The sequence below is a fragment of the Dendroctonus ponderosae genome, unplaced genomic scaffold, assembly GCF_020466585.1.
Source record: "Dendroctonus ponderosae isolate FM_Combo_2020 unplaced genomic scaffold, Dpon_F_20191213v2 Dpon_F_20191213_5, whole genome shotgun sequence".
In the NCBI taxonomy this organism is placed as follows: Eukaryota; Metazoa; Arthropoda; class Insecta; order Coleoptera; family Curculionidae; genus Dendroctonus; species Dendroctonus ponderosae.
The window spans coordinates 4,952,454-4,976,489 of NW_026018715.1; the positions used below are offsets into that span (position 1 = coordinate 4,952,454).

A 24,036-nucleotide genomic window follows, 5' to 3' on the forward strand; every position below is an offset into this window, starting at 1 on the left:
TTAATTATAAATTCTTTTTACAAAGGCTCGCTAGCGGAAGTACTAATATTGCGAACCGGGTGACGATTTGAAAACTTCTCACCTTTAATATCTTTCTTGCGGTTGAAAATATGAAAAATCGGAAAGACGCGTCAATTTTATTTGTAAGGGGGACACTTTCAATTGATATTTTTAGTCTCCCTGTTTCCACCCCCTAGGACGGGTAGATGTCACCCTTAGAATATTAAATATGAAGGGGGGTCAAGTGTCGGTCAAGTAAACGATTTTAAGTTTGAAACCGAATCTTCTAATAATTTGTACTATAAGCAGGCCTAATGACATAATTTTTGTTTAAACACAAATCTGAAAACCAATATCGGAATGCACGCAAGTTTAATTGTTTCTACAACTTTGAAACGCCATTATTCGAAAACCTCTGGACAAAAAGCCACAAAGTAGTAACTAATGTTAGTAGAATTGAATGCGCTTTAAAACAATGTGCCGTTTGACCCCCCTTCCCATTTAAGATTCTAAGGGTAACATCTACCCGTTCTAGGGTGTTGAAACAAGGAGGCTAAAAATATTATTATGTGCATTTGTTGTCCATTTAGCTGAGATGTAAACTTGACGCGTTAATTGCTGAGTTTGTTAAACCAATTAACTCACATACAAAATACAAAATTATGTGATGCAAATAAATGCGTCATGTCTAATAAATAGTAACGACCTGTAGTTCAAATTTCAATACAAGGGAAAACTTAAAAATATTCGTTTCAAGTTCATCATGAGAAGAACGTTGAGACACAATGGAAATGAAAGAAGCAAATCGTTTATATAAACTGAGCAAAACGAGCCCATTGATTAAAAAAAGGGTTGTTTTTTGCACAAGAAAACATCGATGAACAACAACACATTATAATAACAAATGTAGTTTACAAGCTTCTATTTGTTCACAAACACATTTATAAATTTGAATTAAATATGGCTCTTGAAATGAAAAAATTAAACCAACTTTATTTAATTTCAACCTACTTTAATATTATGCAATTTCGAAAATGGACAGCATTAATAAAGTCAAAAATCTAATTCTTCTTAAGCCTTTAACTTTGTGGACACAAACTAGTAGTGTAACACACATACACTTGTATGTAACATGGAAACACCTGGTGAATCGCATGTGAATCACATTTTGTTTGTAGTTCGGTGATGACAAATTCGAACGAAACAAATGTAAATGTAAATAAGTTCAGAAGGTGCAGCAGCGTGTTAGTAGTGGTAATTATTGTTAACTACTTAATGGAGTGTTTAAAAAGGCTGATTTAAGACACTGATTAAGCTGTTTTAGATGAGACATCGTGTAGTTGATAATGTAAGGCGTAACTTACAATATGGGGCGTCCAGAAAAATGTGGGCATGCTTTCGGCAACATATAAAAGGTGTATTTAAAGATGACAAGTTTCTATTAAAAAAAAATACAGACCCTCCATACCAAATATTTTAATTAATAAATTTTTATTAGGATAGACAGTCTTTAAGTTTAAACTTAAAAAATGTACTCTTCTTTTATATCGATAAAATAATAGGCCACGAGAATTACGACATTTTTCAATATAGCTCTAACGTGACGTGACTTAGATAACAATTGAAATCGCTCGGGAATGGTATGCCTATTGAAGATATCGAGGTGTGCCTACTTGAAAATGTGTGCTATTTGCATAAACAACAAAAAAGTGAAAAAAATGCGCAAATGGCGTTTTTCCCCGGAAACAATCGAATATAACTAGTTAAGTATGAATTTTGGAGACAACATTTTACTTAGAAAACAGTAAATTTGTTTGCTATGAAATTTTCTGTAAGGTAGAGGTGGTCCAATATCCGTAGATTTGAAATATGTCGCTTTAAAATGTTCGAAACTACAAAAAAGTAGGCAGAAAACAAGATAATTTTAAATTATTTATTTAACAACGAAAAAAGAAGCCAATTATGCATACATTTAGAGAAAAATACTTGACTGCAATAGAAAACGAGGGCGGCAAGGCCGATTAAGAACGGATAAACAGTTTTTGCATAATGCAATTGTTAAATAACCTACCTGAAAAAATACTTTTTTTTATTTTGTGCCAGGCTCAAATTTATGAACAATTTTTTGGCGCTTTTACGCCTTCTTAGACCCTTAAACTACCATATACAATTGTTATTTTGACCATTTTTAAGAACTTTTTGAGCGGTTTTAAAAAGTTTGGAAATTTGAGCTTTTCATATTTATTTATTTATATTTCGGCTTCTACTGCACAGATTTTGACGATGTAGAAAAACGAGTAGATTTCAATTTGCATAATTACATTAATCAATTTTAAAAAATAAACAATTTGTGGTCGATTTTCATAATGAAGTATTTTTAAATGTTGCTAAAAGTCATAATATCCGTAAATTAGTATAAAATTGAAGAATTAATGCGTAATAATGTTATAAATAAATTGAATTTTTATATACATAATATAAATAATTTTTATTTTCTACAGAAAAAGGCTATCGACCCAATCGGTCGTTCTGCCCTTGAATTTTTATTTAATGCATAAAATACATTGAATAACAGAAGATAAGGTATAAATAATAGTAAAATATTGACAATATAATTAGATTTACATAATTTACAAAATGTATTTGTAATACAAATTCATCTAAATTTATTTATTTATTTAAAATTTTTAAAACCGCTTAAAAAGTTATTAAAAATTGAAACATGGTTAATATAGCAATTGCATATGATGGCGAAAAAGTGCGAGCCCAAAAAAATATATATAACTTTGAGCCTGGCAGAAAATTAAAAAAGGGGCTTTTTTCCAGATAGGTTATTTAACAATTCCAGTATGCAAAAACTGTCTCGGCTCTCGTTTTGGATTGGAGTCAAGTATTTTTCTCTAAATGTATGGCGTGATTACCTTGATTTTTACCTACTTTTTTAGTACAAACAAATATCGGACAACGTCTATCTTAAAGAAAATTTATAATGTACAAAGTTATAAGTATACATTTTTTCTCCAAAATGCATCCTTGCCAAGTTATATGCGATTGTTTCCGGGAAAACACGCGATTTTCGCAATTTTTTCACTTTTTCGTTGTTTTTGCAAATAGCACACCTTTTCAAGCAGGTGCACCTTGATATTTTCAATACGTTTTACCATTCCCGAATGATTCCAATAGTTATGACGTGACTTGTCATGTTAGAGCCATGCTAATCTGTAACCTTAATCGAAATGATGAATTTGCCGTTTAAGACCAAATAATTCCAACATGGACTTCCTGTAATTTGATACATTCTCGCGCACGCAGAATTGCGGATTATTACACCCCACGCCTCCAAATCTCAGAGCAATATTTCTTATGTGATCAGAAAGAATTAAATGTTCAACAACAGTAGAAAAAAAAACCGATTTAATTTGTGAGAACGATAGTCGCAATCACAGTCCAAGAAAACATTGTTTAGATGCTCTTGTCATTTGAACTAATGAATCTGAACAGATACCGACTTGCAAAATAAAAGGTGTGAGATGCAAAGTGAGCATGAATATTTGAAAACCAGGAATATTCCAAAACCAGGAATATTTGAAAATTTACATTAAACATTTTTTTTAATTAAGTGGTATTTCATATAAAGTATTTTCTGGTACAAATTGACAATATTATCATTCAACCTAAAAAAAATTACTTGACAATCATAAAGTGTATTATTGATGAACTAGATAACTGATGAAAATTATGTTTTTTGAAAAATGGTTCATTTATCGATATTAAACGACAGATCTTTTTTTCATWCAACTTTCAAAGCATCTAGAAGGAGTTTTCTTACGATTGTATTATTGTATCACAAATGGTTTTGAAAAAAATTAATATTAATGTGTCCAATTTGGATGGASCTTATACAGAAAAAAGTTTCAGGCATCATTTTCAAAAGCTCTAACTAGTAATTATCATTTTAAAAAATTATACCACACACGTTAAGGACTTATCGSATCATATTACATATCTTTGGAGGGTCGTATGTATTTTGACACCCTGTTAATGCACCCAACTGCCTGTCCATTTACAGGACACCCTKTATGTCAAATTTCAGTATAATTTTCAATAATAAATGTCAATTATTTTGGCAATATTTTATGTGTAAATAAATGTTTACAATACTTTTGAGTTTGCGGGTCCATATACTTACGTGCAACCAATTGTACGAGGTGGCCAGATAGTAATATATTCGTACGTTTAGACGTTTTAAAAAAAGCATCAAATCGCTAGTAGGATGAAAAAAAACTCAATTTCTTAATGTTTAAGAGTAGGATCCTTTACATTTTAATGAATCCCAAAATAGGAATAAAGATCTCAATATATCACATCCTTAAATATCACGCTGCTCTAATAAACGCCATTTCGGAAACAAACTGCCACCAAACTGTTATAGTGGTGGTTGCAATAAAAGCACAGCAACAGCAGGAAGGAATGGACTGGACTTTCTATCAATTCTAATGATTACCTAATTTATTTGTGGACAAATGTATTGATCATTAATTAATTGCATTAAATAATATGTTGAATTGAAAAATTTTTTTGTTGCAACAGTTTGTTCCTAATTTTCTATTAATAACGACAAACTTCAACCCCTGATTTTTCAGCAAAAAAGAATGCTCGTTGGCAAAATGTTGCTATATGTAACAAAATGCTTCGTCAATAAAGCACGGTTTTGTAAACTAACTCCACAGATTTTTGAAAAATCAAAAATAATTTTCAATTTGTCACTCAAATTTGCAGAAAAAAAGTGCCACACTTATTCTCGAGCAAAAATTAAATTCATAATTGGAATCTAATAAAAACCGTATTTGTTTCGAAAAACTAAAAACATTTATCGGAACACTGGCAGCGCAAGTTTAACCTCTCAATTTCGATATATGTTCTGTAGAACTTGATTGGAATATTTAAAGTAAATTATAATAGTAGATATATTCAAATTATTATAATTGACCTAAGAACATGCACCGAAACTCTATGTATTGTAAACATACCCCGAAACTTTGCAAATTTCAGACATCAAGTGAATAAGCAGACATTATTTGGTCGTGATAAATTAATTAAGCTTGTAGTAAATAAATAATGAAGGTAAGAGATTATTGGAACTTGTTTGGAAGGATGTCAGAATATTGGGACAATAGTTTGAACGCGATTTCCAGCTGTGGAACATTGTTTAAATAATTAAAGAAAATGCGAAAAAGCGTTTCTTGCTCATAACTTTAGAACCGTTGATGCTTTTTTAAAAAGTTTGATACTTTTTTTCAAGTATTAAAAATACCTACAATATGAGATTAACTAAATTAAAATCCGTTCATTTGTTTACTCACAAAACGAAAAAACTGCCGATTTTAACTTGTTTTTAAACTTTCTATAATGCATTTAGTTTTGCTTCAAAAAATCTCACTATGTTTTTTGAAGGTCCTTGTATACTTTATAAGTGGTATAAATTTTAGCTTAGAATATTCATAAATTTTTGTTCGTTCCTATTTGTTATGTTAAAAGGGCTCCTGCGAGATTCTAAATAAGTTTTCTGAGACGTCGGAGAGACTTCTTTGAAATTAGGATTTGTGTGAGCCGCGCTTGCAACGGTCCCGCAGCTGAAATTGAATCAACCACCTTTATGAAGACACCGCCACCGTCGCACGTGCAAATATCCTTGTTTTTTAATAACAAATCGGAATGAACCCAGTTATATTTAAGATAAAATTTATACCAATTATGAAGGGTTGAAGGGCAGCTAAATTAGTTATAGAAAATTTAAAAAAACGCAGCGGTTTTTTAGTTTTTTTGAGTAAACAAATAAACGGATTTTAATTTAATTCCGATAATCTTTTATCTTCATCTATTTAGTGCCCGAAACAGACCTTTTAAAGTCTAATCTGACTAGACTAATATAAAAGTAATTTAATTGCGGCTATTAAACACATATTTCCGCTCAAATTCAAGACTGGTAACTTCAAGATTCAAGCTATAAACAACTAAAGATGTTTAGTTTAGATTAAACTCCTTTGACTAACCTCTCTGCGACCCTACCCGAGCTATTTAGCGAAGACTTGATAGAATATTTGAACCCGTAAATAATGCCTCTATTATATTTTCTTTCCCGCAAAAAGCAGATCATACAGATTAGATAATATATAAAAGCCCAATATAGCCGGTATAAGACAAGTTTGCAACCCATCAAAAACTATACAAAATAATTGTTATTGCGTGAATTGGCAATTGGATAAATAAGTAAATGTTAAATGTACTAAGACAGAAAGGACATAATACAATCGGGATTCACGCAGTTTCTTTTGTATCAAAAACGTAAAATTTACGTTTGCTTATATGCCGTTTATTATATCTCGCAAAAAATAAATAATTAAAAAACGTACAGTATATTAACAAGTTTCCCTGTTTTATACAAAACCAAATAACCGAAAAATCGGGAATTGATATCCTCTGCGCGAATTCGAAGTAAAACGACGTTGTTAATTGTGTTAAATAAAAAAAATTACTTGATTTAATCTGATTAACTTTATGCAAGAAAACTAGCCGTTTTCCGAAAACCAACTGAGTATTACTGTGGCCCGATAGACAAGATAACAAATATCTAGTCGGTTTTACTAAAGCTATTCCAAAGACCATTGCCAATAACTAAAATAGTAAAGAAAGCTCATGCTTTGCTTTGGCTAAACAATCTAATAACGAGCAATAGGAAGGATGAATACTGAAAGGAAAATGCGTAATGTAAAGCAAAAAACATATAATATATAAAAATATAAACAACACACTAAGCAGGATAAACAATAGAAACTCGGAAACAATCTTAAATGCAACAGGAAGTATGCTGACGCTTACAACGAACATGACAATATACAAACAAAATTTGTAGAATGAAAGAAACAAGAAGCTAATCATTCAGAGCGAGTAATTGTAGAAACAATACATGAATGTTCAAAACTACCCTATCGAAATCTCTTATGTTCATTATCTTAAGGCTACTATTGCAGTTCAAGTTATAACATACTTTATGAAAAAGCGTATGTACAAAATTTTATATTAGGAAGCCGTTGTGAGTTGCAGATTAATGAAAATGTCGTTTTAGTCTTAGTGCTTGGCTTTAACAGGGACCATTTTTGCGATCTTCAAGCGTGCAAGACAGTTCGCCAAACACTAGTTTTTGTGCTATAGCATTAGTAAAACATACCTGCTGCTTTTTCGGATTAAATTTGGGTTTCTTATAAACGTCCTCATTTGATGCATTGTTGGCGTTTTGGGCCGCCAACTCCAGTCTTCTCCTCTGCTCGTTTTCTTGATCTGCACTCTACAAATCAAATGTTTCTTTTAATATTAACATATGATAAAAATCGTTTCACTTACCTTGAAGGATTTTACAAATCGGACTAGCAAAGAGAAGAAAGTGTTTGCGTCTGTTGTTCGCGACGATTCTGCAAAATATTCAACACATTCTCGGAAAGCCTGAAACAAACAAAAAATTAGGAAATATTATATTATAGACGATAAAACAGATTGACACAATGCCAAGATGAAAAGATTTCTCTGACGTATACATTACTTTTAATATAAATTTTCAAGGTGTTGGGATAGGTTAACTTAATATCAATAATGCCAAACCACTGCGATTCTCAAATAAAAAATTGTATCTTTTCACCTAAAACGATACATAATAATAGAAAACTGTATTAATAATAGAAAACTGATCGAAAAGAAAAAAAATGGTTTTTAAAAATGCTCATAATAGTCGAATTAGACTTTAAAAGCCCTGTTTCGGCCACTAAATAGATGAAAGTAAAAAATTATTGGAAGTTGGAAAGATGTCAGAATATTGGAACAATATTTTGAGCGCGATTTACGGCTGTGGAACTTTGCTTAAATAATCAAAGAAAGTGTCAAAAACAGTTTTTTGCACATAACTTTTGAACCGTTGATGCTATAGAAAATACGCTTTTTGATCAAGTATTAAAACTACCTACAATAGGTATAAGTCAGGCAAAACTGACTTATAATAGGTATTATTTTTTGCTTTATAAGTGGTATAGAGTTCATTCCTCTTTGTTATTAAAAAAAGGCACTTATTATGCTTATTTGGAATCTGGCAAGAGTCCTTTTTACATAACAAATAGAAATGATCAAAAAGTTATGAATATTTTAAGCTTAAATTTATACCTTATAATGTACCTATCCAAAGACCTTCAAAAAGTTCTAGTCAGATTTTTTTGAAGGAATACTAAATTAATGATGAAAAATTAAAGACCCGTTTTTGAGTACAAATGAAGGAATTTTAATTTAGTTTATCTCATATTGTAGGTATTTCTAATACTTACTTAGAAAAAACTATTAAACTTTTTAAAAAGCATCAACGGTTCTAAAATTATGCGCATAAAACGGTTTTTCGCACTTTATTTAATTATTTATGCAATGTTACACACTCGGAAATCACGCTCAAACTATTGCCCCAATGTTCTGACATCCTTCCAAGCAACTTTAATAACCAACCAATAATCTTTTACCTTCATCTATTTAGTGCCCGGAAAATTTACATTTATATTAATTTAGCCCTAACTTGTTAGAAACATTCAGCTTTTTTATGGTGATTTCCAGTGTCTGAATATTTTACAAATAAGTTTTTGTTGAATTTGTTCTACCTTTCTTTCTTTTCTTCCTATAAATATATTCCTATAGAAGAACTACACATGCGTGTAATTCTTTTATAAAAACACACCAAGATGTGTTCAAAATGAAAAGGGTGAATTTATTTTCAGGTATAAAAAATTCAAATTAAGCGTTTTAAAAATTATATTTCTTTAAGTAATGTTAGAATTTAGGGTTTCAAAATTTGTCTCTTAAAAGCTTTGTATACAGGTAAAAGGTATTAAAGGAGGCCTAATATCTCAGAAACGATTGCATTAAAACTTTTACATTGAAAAAAAAATAAAAATTTAATATGGGCGAAGTTGCCGTCTATAGCTTTTTTCTGAGAGTTTTTTTATTATTTATATTTTATTAAATACGAAAGTTCGGGCATTTGTGCACATAATTATTCGATGAAGTACACTTAATTGCACGCAATCCTCTCTGAAATACTTTTTTTACGGAATTTTTGACTAACCCTGTAGAATGCAGCTAATTGTTCATCCTTGAACATATTACATTTTTACTTATTATGTGATCCGCTTTTAATTCAAAGCGTTTTTAAGAAATATCTGAATTAAAAAACAAATTTGATCAGAAATTCGTATCAAATACCCCACTGTGCGACGTACTAACTTTGCAAAATAATTTTGGAGAATAGTGAAGTTTTCAAAAAATGACTAATCAACATCAAATTCTTTACAGTCTGCAAAGTAACAAATAGACTAGTGAAATAAATCAATGATTCTACTTACTTCTTGCGCCATTTTAAAATCACTTCGTAACCTGCGAAGTTTGTCTTCCGTGTTAGCTAAGAAGTCCCTCACTACTAAGCTATGGTTACCCCTGCCTCTTATTTCAGCTTCTTTCCGAACCGCATCCATTCCCTTTTCCAGTTCATGAACGTCGGTGGAAATATTTTCTATTGACACTGAAACAATAATTATTATTAGAAAATGATACTTAACATTTTAGATAGTTTAAACTTACCAACAGCTGCTTTTTCTATGCAATGTAGTTCGGAGTCAAAATTAAGCAAGTCGGGAAACTTTTGCCTTATTGTAGCCACTATGTAATGCAGCAGGCAGGATCGCTTATCCGTCGATTTTGTATCGAGCAACGAATCTAACGAGTGTAATTTGAAACCGTACGCTGGACCTCTCTTTGAACTGCAAAATAAATTAGCAATACAACCTTAATAGTCGATCGCACAAAAAACTTACCTATTTAAATAGTTTCCAAATGCTAGTACGATTTCTAAAACAGATCGAAGTTTTCGAGATGTTTTCACCGAATTTGCAGCGGAAATGACGGCGTGAATTTGCTGAAATAAACAGATGTATTATCACCATCAATTTGCTTTACAACACATTCACTAAGGTTTGTCCCAACACTAATCAAAACTGTCCGAATTTCTTCTAATTGGATCGCGTAGAAACCGTTCGCTGGGACATACCTTCAATGGTCTTAACTTACTGGTTGAATGAGATGGAAACTGTCGAAAAAGTTGCCAATATAATTCATTATTGATAATTTCGCTGATATTCTATCGACTTTGGTTAATTGAAGCAGGAATTTATCTTCCTCTGTTAGTATATTAATATTTTTCTTCTCTTGAATGTACTCTCTATAGGCTTTGGTCTCTTGTTCAGTGGGAACCATCCTTTGAAGCAACTCAACATTTTCCAAAGATAATTGTTTCAAATCGAGCATGTTAATTGCTTGAATTACTTTTTCAGGTCCCATTTCCAATTTTCGTCGAGATATTGCTGTAAAAAATTAATAGTTGTGTGTAATCTGACAAGTTGAAACGAACAACAATCAAAGAATTAATGTACTTAGTCAAAATTAATTAAAAAGTACTACAGTTTTTAAGCATTTTTGTCACACTTTTTAAAGCAAGCATGAAGTTTTCACAAAATAAACCAAGAAATGCAAGACTATTTTGCTCTTAAGTTAAAGTATGATGCTGGATTAAGGAACTAGTACTTTTTCAATAATAGGATTATTTCCCAGTTAGAAATCACCTTATTCTTTTCCTGAGCAACTTTTCGGTTATTTTATCGATCTTCTCGGCGATTGTAATTTCAGTTTAATATTGACATTTAGGTCGTTATAATACCTTTGATTTATAAAACTGACCATACAAGTATCTGCGTGTTTTATGAAAGTTTTGAAGAAGGCATATAGTGAGGATTTTAAGTGATTGACTTGTATATTTTATTGCCATATAAATAGATATACATATAAATAGACGTCGATAAACACTGCAGAACAAGCGCTCAAATTGGCATAAGGATTGCTTGCGTCTGAAGCTCACTTTCAAGTGTTTACTTGGATTCTAATACATTAACTAAACACAATGCTTTATATCCGATAACACAGAATTGCTTTTGGGTACATAGTTTAGAAACCACCTTATATTATACCGAAACATTTGATTATAGTCAATCTGTAATAAGATTATTTCAAACGAAACAAAATTTAATGGAAGTAAAAATAGGACCTCCTTGTTTATTACGCTTTTTGCCATAAAGAAGATTTTATTTTTTTATTTTCATTTTTTTATCTTGAATTTTAAAATGAAGGTTTTTATAAGAAACTGGGTGTTCTTTTCCGAACTTTACTTTCATAAGCGTTATTACAATATATCATACGTCAGATTAATCACAATATTCATCACTTACCAATATTCCTGAGTCTCGTATGTTCCAAAAGAGTAACATTTTCTGGCTTTTTGAATCTGCAAAAAAAAGTAATTATAAATAAGAAACTTAATATTTATATTAAATTGACTATCTAAATAATGAATATAAACTGCTCAACAAAATAAAGGTTGCATCGCCAAATTTTCCCTAACTTTGGAACTTGATCTTATTATTGCTGATTGCGATTTTATTGCTGTTTGAAGCATTATCTAGTCCAGTTCTTCTTCTGCCGGTGTGATTTTTGCTAAATGTTTGTACTTTAGACAAAGTTTCTACGGGGTGGAGAATGAAACAATGCAAAATTTCTGAAAGTTTGGTATTCTCCCATTTGAACAAAACGTCGTTTTTTTTTCGAATTTTGACCGGATTCCGACGCAAATTTCAAAATACACTTAAATTTAAAAACTTCGAACACCGAAAGAATAAATATACAATTGGTCATATGAATTAATTAAAAAGAATCATAACCGTTGCAATGAAATACCGGACAAACAGTGTTAAATTAATAAGAAATAAAACAAAAAATAACTGACATACCGCTTACTAGGGAATGTATGAAGTCCATCAGTTTCCGAGTTACCGTTAGCCAGATATCCTGCAGCTCCAATTTTAAACTTTTCCTCAAACTCTCCAAAGTCTATATGTGCGTAGAGTTTATCATCATCTAGTTCGTTGAATATCGTACCTCTTACTTGATTGGGTTTGAGGGCTATCCAGTTTATCGTTGGTAATTTGTACTAAAATCGTAAATACGCATTTTATTAACAATTTTAATAAGTTTCAACAATGTTCAAAGTAATAACAAATAATCTTAAATATCATCTTACAGTATTGAACTATATTATATTTAATAATATACATCTTTAAAAATTGGGTCCGAAATGCAATTAAACATTGACGCTTAAAAGATATAAGCAATTTCTGAACACACCGGAGCAGGCAATCTCAGTACCAGTTTTGATGTGACCAATACCTATGAGTTGAGCTGAGACAATGCAAATTGTTAAAAATTCATCCTTTTAAGAAATGTGAATTGGTGGAGACTTACGTAAATTATCGAAAACATTATCAGCCAGTCAATTTAAAGACAGTTATGTATGTAGCAAAACGAATAATTAAACCATATTCTTACCTTGGTTTGAACCTTCCTCTTAATGGTCATGGCTCCTTCTGGTGCCTGCATAAAACCCGCAGGAGGCGGAGGAATGGGTGCGGAAGGAATTCCCATCATGGAAGGTGGTTTCGGTGGTGGGGGCGGACATGGAGGTGGTGGAGGTGCAGCTGGCGCTACTGGTGGAGACGGTGGTGGAACCGGAGATGGTAAAACTGAAGTGGCCACAGAGTGAGATTCAATGCCGGAATCTAAATAAAAAAACACAATGTAAACATTCAAGAAACTATTAATGTGGTAAATGTGTTTACCTAAATTGCTCTGAGCTGAAGAGTCTGTTGGTGACCCATTTCCTCCCAATCCCCCAAGATTATTTGCAAACAAGGATTGTCTATTTTTCGATTCTTGCTCATGATGTTGTACTACTCGCCTTAACGTCGACACTTCCTCATCGGCTTTCTTTTTGCACTCCAGGATATCGTCTTTTTCTTGTCTGAAACCAAGCAAACAAGACACATAAGATTTGCCTAAACATAGTTATAGGTAAATATTACCTTATTTGTATTAATTCAGTCTCTAACATAGCGATTTTCTCTAAAGCGGCATGTTCAATATCATGGGTTCGTTCGTGCATCTGTGCCAGCTCATCTTCCAGTTCAGCTACTTTTTCCAGCGCCGCCGTTTTAGTTTCGCTGTCCTCCATCAAAGCTGCCACGTCAAAAACATTATCTAGATAGGCTGATATCTGCACATGCAGCTCTTCGCTTTCCGTGAACCTCAGCTTTTCCAAAAAGTTGTCCAAACCCAGTGCAGTAAATTCATACTGAAGATGCACTCGGAAATTCATGTCTTCCACTGAATGGACAATTATATTTACAAATTGCATACAAGCGACCTGAAAATATATGTGGTCAAGCAAAATTTTTCTTAGCTGATAGCGACATCTTACCATAAACTCTATGTGAAACACTTCGTAGTTGAGAAAGTAATCCATTAATGTTTGAAAACGATGAGTTTCATGGCAAACCTCTTTAAAGTTATCAAAAGCCGACAATATTATTTCATGTCCGCCCTTTACTAAACATATTGCTGCAAGCAATTCTAATACTAAGGCTTTGGTTCTGAGACTTTTGTGCATTAGACTGAGGGATATACAAGTAATGGCTTCTCTATGTTGAATCACCATATTAAATCCGTACTGAAAATAGTATTACATTATTAAATGTTTTATTCAAGTGAAGGCACTCTGGCTAAAACATAAATCTAGTTCAGTTACACTTACTTTATTATTCATTATCGCCCTCATACACATAATACAAACATGAATATCGTCCTTGGATTCGCCCATATTTAATTTGGCTACATGTTTCGATCGCCTTTTCAAACTGGGACTTCCACTCACATCTAAAGCCATTCTTGTATAACCATTAGATCTACAACCATATCCAATTAAGCGTAGAAAATACGTGATAAACGATAATAAATTATTCAAAATTTTTATATTTTCATAAAATATTCACTACCATTAAATACGTAGATAAATTTGTTCCAAATTCCTGAATTTTTAGTCTATCGATTTGTTTATTACGGGCTTCAATTTTTAAACCATCATGATATAAAAATCATATTTGCTCAATACTTATCTGTTTTTTGTCATTAATGTTGAAAAATGCGAATTTTGAACAAAATACGAAAAATTACACGGAGAAAATATAGTGTACAATTATGCGAAGATAGATAATTTAGAGTACAAAAAATCAGACAAACTTAAGCAAAAAAAGTCAGAATAGAATATGTCGTCAATGAAGTACGGTTCAATGATGAATCATGACTTATGTAGGTGATTATAAAACTATGTACTTATGCAATAATAGCTGCAATTATTCGCTCATTACATAAAATACTATCAAGTACATTCAATGTTAAACTGCTGATAGCCTACATACCTCTCAAACGGTTTGTCAACACTTTTCTCAAAAGTACTTGACCCTAAAGTAGGTTGAGTATTTGGGGTAAGTCTTTCCTCTGATGATGAGCGTGACTCCGCAATTCTATTCTCATGCCTCATCATCCCCAGGCGAAAGCTCAAATAATCGATTAATAGATCCAAACCAGTATTTTCTTCATTTAAAAATTCCCTGACCCATCTAAAAAGAAATTGCACAAAGTAAATAAAATTATGTTCTCAACTACAAACGATATTAGTGACAGTTTGGCAAATACTTACTCTATATGATTCGTTCTCAGAGATATTTCTAAGTCTCTCAAAACTTGAGTTGATGTCGATTCAACTACCAATTTTCGTTTCTAGAATACAAATAGAATATGTATAGTGGCTATCGAATTTAAATTACTATCTGGAGTCGGTATAAAAATTAGAAAACTTACTCTATGACTTCTGGAGGCTTTAGGATCGAGATAAGTTCTTAGCTTATTTAGGTAGTACGATGGCGGATCTTTCGCGTGCACCATTTCCTTTAATAAAAAAACATAAAATATAACTTTACAGGGATCATTATAGTAATTCAAGTAACTACTAAGTTCACGTATAAGCCATTGAAAAATGGAAGAATCCTAAAACAATATTGAAATGGGTATTAAATAATTTAGCTAAGCGATGTGATCAATCATCATTAGGTACGAAAATGCCGCAAGCTCTCAATATGGGAAAGGGGACAAACTGTCGAAAGATTAAATTACATCGGAAGCTTTTCCTAAAGCGGAAGAGCGCCTGAGGCGTTTTATTAACTGCTATATTTCTAGCCGTCAGTAGTAGCTTTTAAAATAAAATAAACAAGCTTTCTTGTAAAACCTTATCAAGCCTAATCGAATAATGGTGCTCGAACGTTTATATAATACCTGGTTAATGAGGAGAATTAAGTATTGATCCGATGTGATCCAAATTCAAATTAGAAGATAGTATGGAAATGGTTTGTTAAGTCCAACTGATCCAAAAAAGACTGAGGTCTTGGATAAAATATTTAAAAAGGGGTGGTATTCAGCATGTCTTAGACAAGAATTGAGATAAACCCTCTGAAGTCGCTATATCTGGAAGGGTCAGCAAATTTAGGCAGAACTTTCAAAACAGAAAATTTGTAAAATAATTAGAATCAAATAAACTTGAGCCTCAATAAAGAAAGAATATCTACTTACACGTTTTATAGATACCTTGATAAGATGCATCTTTAAAAAGGGGTGGTATAATACGAAACAAAAACAAACATTCTCACAAATGCAACGTTCAAAAAATGTTTAAAATGAAACGTAACTCACCACTAATTCGCAGTATATTAAGTGGTTAGTATACAACTGAAATTCTATTGGAATGCAGCTTTACAGCCAACCTTCCCCTTTTCTGTGGATATTCATTAATGGATTTTRCCATACCACAGTTGGTGKTATCACATTAAATTAAAATCAAAATGTAATTAACTAAACGGTTCTAAARACTGAAGACATTATAAGAAGTACTTTGCAKTCGAGAAACACACTCAACTTTTCAACGCATCTAAAACCTCTATTGGGCTATAAACATCCCATCAATAGGAGGCTTTATTACCCACAGAARCTCACATTAGTTCATGTTTATAGGATAAACATAGTAAACCATASGCAATACATAAAACGCAAATATTAACATTTAATTGCAACAAAYATGCATTATTTTCAATCAATTTTATTTCGARATTTTTTAAGTTTTTAATCTTATGCATTTTTTCTTGCACAGCTGCTTCTGTCCGTTATAGTTAAAATAGGCCTGTTACTCACTTCTTAGATTATTTGGATCAGAAATAGTTTTTACGATTTTAAACAACACATTAGTTAATGGATGTCAACATAAAAAAGTACATACAACTTTCAAGTATGTTTGTAGAGTAAACAAAAAAAAGATTACAATTTTCCCATTGAATGAACACTTCTTGAAAACAATTGAAGATGCAGCATAAAAATAGATCAAATTGTATTAGAAGAATGATTTTTGGCCAGCTAAACGTTTTTTTGAGTTTGAACTCAAAACAAAGTAGATAACGCCTAGGACTCGATAATAACTGGTCCGAAATAGTAAAATAGATTTCGTAAAATTAGACATACCCTTTTATACCCGTAAACTATTACTAAAAGTCTACATTAAAAACTACGAAAACTCGCCACCGTCGTCGCTGTGAATAATTTGGTTTTTTTTAATTCCGGTTTCTTCAATTTTAGATCAATATTTATAAACAAAACTCTCTCTAACCAGAAAAACGCTATTTTCCCTAACGTTTTACTTTAAAATGTTGGCTAACTGAGAGCCGTTTATGCAAAAAAATTAAGAGATCGATTTTAGAACAAAACTCGTCGTCTTTATAGTTTGGCATTCTTTATCGTCTTTTTCGAATACCCGTTTTACCTTTGAATTTGCGACAAAATCGAAATAAGTTTTTTGAATTTCTTCAAAAATGTTAAAATTCCAGTTTTAGTAACCAGTAAATGAGTTACAACTCATTAAGCGATGAGTTAAAACTCATTAACCCAGAGAGCGGCAACCACTCAAAAGCGCAACTCAGCAGTGTTACTCAGGCCCATTTTTAATATTCCTGACTGTAAAGTATTGGATTTTGCATTGCATTCGAAGATCACGATCTTGCAGTGGCGTCATTCGGGGTAATTTCAGATTAATAATTGCTTTACATGCAGAGGCGCCGGTTTGCAGTAAAATGCAAGCAAAAATTGAATTATTCTCAGCGATAAAAGCTTTCTTATTGCATCGACCCTTACGATCAGCTACCTACTATTTGACTTCTCTCTCGTCTAAAATTCGAATTGTTTTTGTCCAATAATCGCCTTTCTTGTTTTCTTGAGAGTCCGCAACACTTACTAAGTATTCTTTGATTTTACTAAATTAATACTTTTAAATAAAATTTGGCCATAAACCACTATGGTCTTACAAACTGAATTTCAGATATTTTATATGTCAAAAATCTTCAACGAATATAAACGCTGTAAAATCGTAGTTGCTTCGTATGCCGAATACATGAGGCTTAAGCGTTAGTGTTTATTTTGTGTTCTTCTTTGTACCATTAATTGGCTTTGCTTGCCTTCGATGATGAAAAAATATTGGTCGGAACTCTCACTGTTTTAAACAACAACCTTTTATCTACACTTCTTGATTACAATCAAATAATATGTAACAGGATGTTTTTAGATTATGAAAAATACAAATTGGCAGTTTTAATAGGTAAGTAATATATTACAATGCATCGCAGACGCGAGAATTTTGTTCCTAGAAAACATCTAGTTTTTGTCGGTAATAGTAGAAAAGTTGGTTTGAGCCCAGATAAGAAAATGTGACATGATTTACATGATTTGCATGCAAGAAATTTACTAAAAATGACCCGCAGTTGTTTACTTTCGTTGCAAAATTAGGTTCTAAAATATATCTTAATCTGGCTTACTTATTGTAGAACCTAATCTGACAAAGTTATACATGGAAAGCTTATTCTTGGTATATACCCCAATTGCAAAACAGGTCCTTAAAGGATACATCTAATTTATATTATGCTAGAGATAAAACACGAAAAAAACCCTTCCCCAATGTGAAACTCATTACAATTTCCTACATGCACGTTTTTTCAAATTGTTTCATTTGGCAATCCAAATTGGTCCTGGTCTCTTCTTCGTTCTAATTTTTTTTAAGCTTGATTTGGATGATATATCAAAAGAAACTCACTTGACGATAAATTTTCTGCCAAACATTTCGTATTTCCTTTTCTCGGTTTAATTAAAAAAAATAATTTTCCACGAGCTACTTTGAAGAAAGCTAATGCCAACAATAAAGTTGGCTCACAAACAAAATTAAAACTAAGATTTTTACTAAAATCTGATATACCAGCAAGTCAATTTTCTACAAACATGTTAAATCTATTAGCCACTAACCTGATCACAGATAATATCCCATTTCCTTTCAGAGTCATAGCTTTTCAGTAGCTTGGCTTTGTCAGGTGGAAGGTCCATAGATGCCTATAGAACAGAAAACCCTTTGTAATAGAATGCAAGCAACAAATCGAAATATTCTGTATATAACCTACGCGATGAGCTCAACAGATGCAATCACAAAAATGTCCACGTGGCTCTAAAATAGTACTCTTCAAGGCCGTTTCATAGTCTGCAATTTTATTACCCGCATCTTTCTTACACGTAATATTGCATTCCATACTTGCGCATTTTTTCGGTTCTCGAGTTGCCGGCAATTTTTAGGCCCGTTTGCACCGTTGAAAATAAGCTTGGCTTTGCAATTAAGCTCAGCTTTAAAATTAAATCGGTTTGTACCACATTATAAACCAGGCTTACAGCATTCAAAGCTCGGCTTAAATTATTCCTCATACATGTGGCGATAGTTAACAAAATTGAAAATTACTATAACAAAAACCAAAAACAATGGATATCGAAACTTGTTTTGACATTATTGGGACAATCGAATTTGGATTTCCAAAAACGATATATAACAGAAATAATCCATTGGAGGACTTGGAGGAACTACCAACTTTTAAAAAAATATTTGGGTTCTACAAAATCATCAGAAATATAAATGAATTGGATTATTTAATTGATATTGGTCAATTTCAAAATGAAACCATAAATAAGCTTCAAAATCACCGCAACACTACACTACAACAATTCATTAATAATTTCAAAACTTTGCGTTAAAATTTTAGTCACTACAAAATAAAATTTCAATACCTATATAAAATAAAAATGCTTAAAAAACAGACGTATTTAAAATATGAACGTTGGGTTGGAAAACACTCTAAACGCAAGGTTCCTAAATTGTAGAATTTAGGAACCTTGTCTTAAATGTGTTCTAAACTGAGGTTAATCCCTCGATCTATATTATCAATCGCCAAAGTTCTAATGTGAACAAGTGTGAGTTAACAATGAATACATTTATTCATTGAATCATGGCAGCAAACGGTCATAATTCCACATATGGCAAATAGATCTGCTTGACTCCGGCTTAACAAAGCCAACAACAGATTGGTACGGTGCAAGCCGTTTACTTTAAAGCTGAGCTTAATTTTTAAAGTTGGTTTATGTAAGCTTGGCTTTCATATAAAACGGTGCAAACGGCCCTAAAACTAAGCAATTGCATAGTTTTATTTAGGATTTTTTTGCTCTTGCTTTTACTGTTTTCAGTTTAAAAAAGCAGATATTTCCATAAAAAAAAATATGTCTATTTTAGTTTTATTGCTTTTAATCACCAAATTTAATATAAATTTGAAAAATAACGTATAATCTGTTGTTGAACTTGTAGTGGACCATAGTTATTATGGACATTGCCATTTTCAATTTGTCCCTCCTCCATTAAATTGTTAAGCTGAATATTGTCTACTTCACATCACAATACCAGGCCGTTTCATTCCTACCCAATCCACTCCCTCAATCCGGACCTGTCTCTCCCACCACACCCACCTTCTTACCAGGAGAAGTGAATAAGTGGAGAGGCAGAGCCAGTTTGAAGGAAAAATAAATGAAAATGAAACAGCACAAACACTATATATGAAATATGACAATATGTCATATGACAATATGAAAATTTTACAAATGGTGTGTCCATTAGAAAATAAAGCTAAATGGGAAGAAGTAGATATTAGAATACAGTTTCGATGAAATTGTTTAATACCACATTTATGTGGACTGAATTGTTCGATGAAGATCCTTGAACAAAATAATAATTTTAAATTGTAGCCTGACGGTGTTACGTGTTACCATATACTTAACTAAATGTTTTAATAGTTAGTTCACCGTCGCGTAATAGACAGTACTCCTTCCAACTGATTATACCCATTATCCGAAAAAATGTCGATAAAGCACAATATTTCTACATTCAACATGGCATTCGTTCCAGTTCTGTTTGTGCGTAACGTTAAAACCCATCCATGCACGTGCGTTTTATGAACATTATATGTTTATTCGGGAAAAACAAACGTATGCCAGAAGTAAAAATGTATACATCCTGACTGAGAGTCATACTGATTGATATTCATATATGTAACTTAAGCGAAACTAGTACCCTTTAAATAACGTGTCAAAATGTACTAATGTATGTACAGGTTTATTGATTGAACTTTGGCCACCCCGTTTTAACATCTAAGTGATTTGAAATGTAGAGCAAAATGTTAAATACAAAAGTTGTAGATATTAACGTCTAGTTTATTTTAAGATAACACCAATTGATACAGGGTGTCTCAAATTCAAATGGCAGACCAAAACTTATCTTTTTTAAATGGAAGGCCGTACTTTTTATTGCATATTCGTGCTATAATATAGAAGTTTCCGAATGTAGTTACTTAGCATCTCCAAAATAGTTAATTGCGTATACATTTTACTAGATTTTTTTCGAGCCAAATTTAATTTTAAATTGAAGAGAAATAAATCTAGTTCTAATTGAAATATTTTTATAAATCTCATATATACTACTAATAGTAATATAAGTACTCTAAGAGATGTTTATTTTAAAATAAAACTATTAATTAAATGTGTTGTTTTAAAATATAAAAATTTCAACTGTGTAACAACACACCCTACTTACTTAGAGATTATTTTAACATAAAAAAATTAATTAACTGTGTTGTTTTAATATAACAGAACAGTAACCATCTAAAACGCACAGTATCAATAACATTAAAAGCCTCTTTGTTCTGGACACACCAAGTCAATATGCCACCCGACAGCTATTACCTGTTCAATCTACTTTGAATGTTTGTCTTGTCATGTTTCATATTTCAAGAAATAAATACTTGCTTAAATTTAATGTGTCCTGAAGATTAGAAATATGCAGATACAAGATAGTCGCGCTAAACGTATTTTATTAATTCGTTCTGCCCTTAGTCATGCAGATTTAAATTAGACTGCCATGTAAAAGATTATATTTTATTTTCATATTAAGTTCTTAAACAAAATGGAACATTGACAGAAATTCCTCATCTTTTTCATATCTATCTTTTTTTAAATCATTTTGGACCAATTCCTATTTAGATGAAGACTCCCTTTTTTGGTTAATAGTTAAGTTTTGATTATATTTTATATTCAAAAAAATATCCAGAAGCCACTGATAAAATGCATTTACGTACTTAAAAACGTACTTTTGTCGCATATTTTAATATTCCGAAAAGGTTTAATCATCGAACAAGTTAATAATCATAGAATGCATATCATAATCAGACATGATTAAACTACATAAGTTTCAGTTATTGAACGTCTTACATTTTCCATTTTATACAAAAAAACTGATTGGTGTTAAGCCGAAATATTCATATTTACAGTTAAAAATACCGGGCATCTTGCAAAAATGTTCATTTAACTTTCAGCATTAAAAACATATGATTTAGGTATATGTATCTGAATTCGTTCATTTACCAAAATTAAAAACGTAAAAGAAACCATATTATAGTGAAGTCCATACTTGAAAGGCTCAGAATATCTTTCGTCATTTAAAGCCTTGATTTATGCTTCGATAGATTCTAAAAATAGAACTTTCCATTCGAACAAGGAAAATAATCTATTTCATTCTTCCGGTACCACAGTGCCTGTGATGGTAAACTAATGGTTTAACCTATTATAATTATTAAGTCTAAACCATTGTGTATTTAACAAAATTAACAATTTCTAGCCATACCGGTGTGGTTGAATTCACACCGGCAATGCTGTAGGTATAGTAATACCGGGTGTCAATTGGAAAACTTCCCACCCTTAATATATTTCTTGCAGTTTAAAATTTGAAAAATCGGAAAGACCCGTAAATTTTATTTGTAAGGGGAACACTGTAAATAAATATTTTTAGCCTCCTTGTTTCAACCCCCCATCTACAAAATCTTAAATAGGAAGGGGAGTTTTAAAGGGCGTTCAATTCCCTTTACACCAGTTACTACTTTGTTGCTTTTTGTTCAGAGGTTTTCGAATAATCGCGTTTTGAAATTACAGAAACAATGAAACTTGCATGCTTTGAGATTTTGGTCTTCAGATTAGTGTTTAAACAAAAATTATGTCATTGGATCTCTAGAAGATTCGGTTACACGGTTAGAATCGTTGAATAACAGGAAGAATATCTAGTTTTTTTACTTCGAGAAAAATCACTTTTTATTTACGGAAGAGAAATTTCTACAATAAATCACATGGGATCTACTTACGCATCTTATAAGTTGTCCAAAATGTTGTCTATTTTCCTGTAAACAATAATAAAGTCTATTTTCCTGTAAACAATAATAAAGTCTATTTTCAAACCCTCCCTAACATTAATAAGATATTCCCGGATAGATCTATTGTCAGAAGGGGACCAATTGAATGGCCTCCAAAATCACCAGATTGAACACCCTTAGACTTCTTTCTTTGGGGACACCTTAAGTCCATTGATATCTATATATGTATCTATAAATATGAATATATATTGATGATCTTAAAAGGCGAATTGTAGCAAAATGCCGGTTAATCCCCAGTGAAGTTTTCCGAAATGTTAGGGAAGAGTTCAAAAACAGACCTTATTTTTGTTTACAGGAAAATTGACAACACTTGAACAACTTATAAGATAGTGCGTAAGTAGATGACATAGGTTTTGTTGTAGAAATTTCTCTTCCGCAAATAAAAAGTTATTTTTGTCGATGAGAAATAATCAATAACTAAGAAATCAATGTTTAAACTAGATTTCCTTTCTGTTATTTAACGATTTTAACAGTGTACTCTACACTTTTAATCATTTGTATTACCAGGAGACGCAATACAATTGTTTTTGTGTAAACACTAAATTGAAAACCAATACCTGAATGCACCTCAGTTTGATTGTTTCTACAACTTTGAAACGCGATTATTCGGAAACCTCTGGACAAAAATCAACAAAGTAATAACTAACTTAAAGATAATTGAAAGCCCTTTAAAACGATGTACCACTTGACCCCCCTTCCCATTTAAGTTTCTAAGGGTAACATCTACCCGTCTTAGGGGGTTGAAACAAGGAGGTTAAAAATATTAATTCAAAGTGTCCCTCTTAGAAATAAAATTGACGGGTCTTTCCGATTTTCCATATTTTTAACTGCAAGAAAGATATTAATGGTGGGAAGTTTTCAAATTGACATCCCGTATATTAAAATACCTACTTAACACTGTAAAAAATTAATCAAATTAATTTCAAAAGTAGTCGGAAATTGTTGCGTTTATAAATCAAACACAACGATTTTGAACGGAAGTATTCGCATATTTTCTTATCAAATTAATATAAAAGAAGTCTTATCAATATTCCTGGTTAAACCAGCGGTTGCAGTTTATTTATCATGATGTGGTAATTAATATTACAAAAAACCGTTTTATGTAAATTTAGATATAAGCTACTGGTCTCGTAATAAAATTAATTTGGCTTCTAAACATTGAAAATAATTAGCAGCTTTTGATTTAATATAAAATATTTACTTCTTCCATTGGCATTCAGTTTTTCACTTGTACCCAGCAAAAAAGTAAACGCATAAATACAGGGTTATTCACGCTATACGGTACGGACGTTTGCGGCTAGCCCGTTTG

General features: G+C 31.7%; 1 protein-coding gene across 1 annotated transcript in view; it reads right to left on the reverse strand.

Annotated features, from left to right (window-relative positions):
- The window catches only part of LOC109541313 (formin-like protein), a 33,850-nt gene that overhangs the window by 1,796 nt on the left and 8,018 nt on the right, over window positions 1–24,036 (reverse strand). Inside the window, exons 2-17 of the mRNA XM_019910140.2 lie at window positions 18,409–18,492; window positions 14,881–14,967; window positions 14,720–14,799; window positions 14,439–14,639; window positions 13,775–13,925; window positions 13,442–13,690; window positions 13,047–13,387; window positions 12,514–12,985; window positions 11,919–12,118; window positions 11,361–11,416; window positions 10,150–10,442; window positions 9,897–9,997; window positions 9,664–9,842; window positions 9,429–9,604; window positions 7,402–7,500; window positions 7,229–7,345 (exon numbers count right to left, since the gene is read on the reverse strand). Of these exons, the coding sequence (XP_019765699.2) occupies window positions 7,229–7,345; window positions 7,402–7,500; window positions 9,429–9,604; window positions 9,664–9,842; window positions 9,897–9,997; window positions 10,150–10,442; window positions 11,361–11,416; window positions 11,919–12,118; window positions 12,514–12,985; window positions 13,047–13,387; window positions 13,442–13,690; window positions 13,775–13,925; window positions 14,439–14,639; window positions 14,720–14,799; window positions 14,881–14,967; window positions 18,409–18,492 (2,886 nt within the window). The remainder of the gene's footprint in view (window positions 1–7,228; window positions 7,346–7,401; window positions 7,501–9,428; window positions 9,605–9,663; window positions 9,843–9,896; window positions 9,998–10,149; window positions 10,443–11,360; window positions 11,417–11,918; window positions 12,119–12,513; window positions 12,986–13,046; window positions 13,388–13,441; window positions 13,691–13,774; window positions 13,926–14,438; window positions 14,640–14,719; window positions 14,800–14,880; window positions 14,968–18,408; window positions 18,493–24,036) is intronic.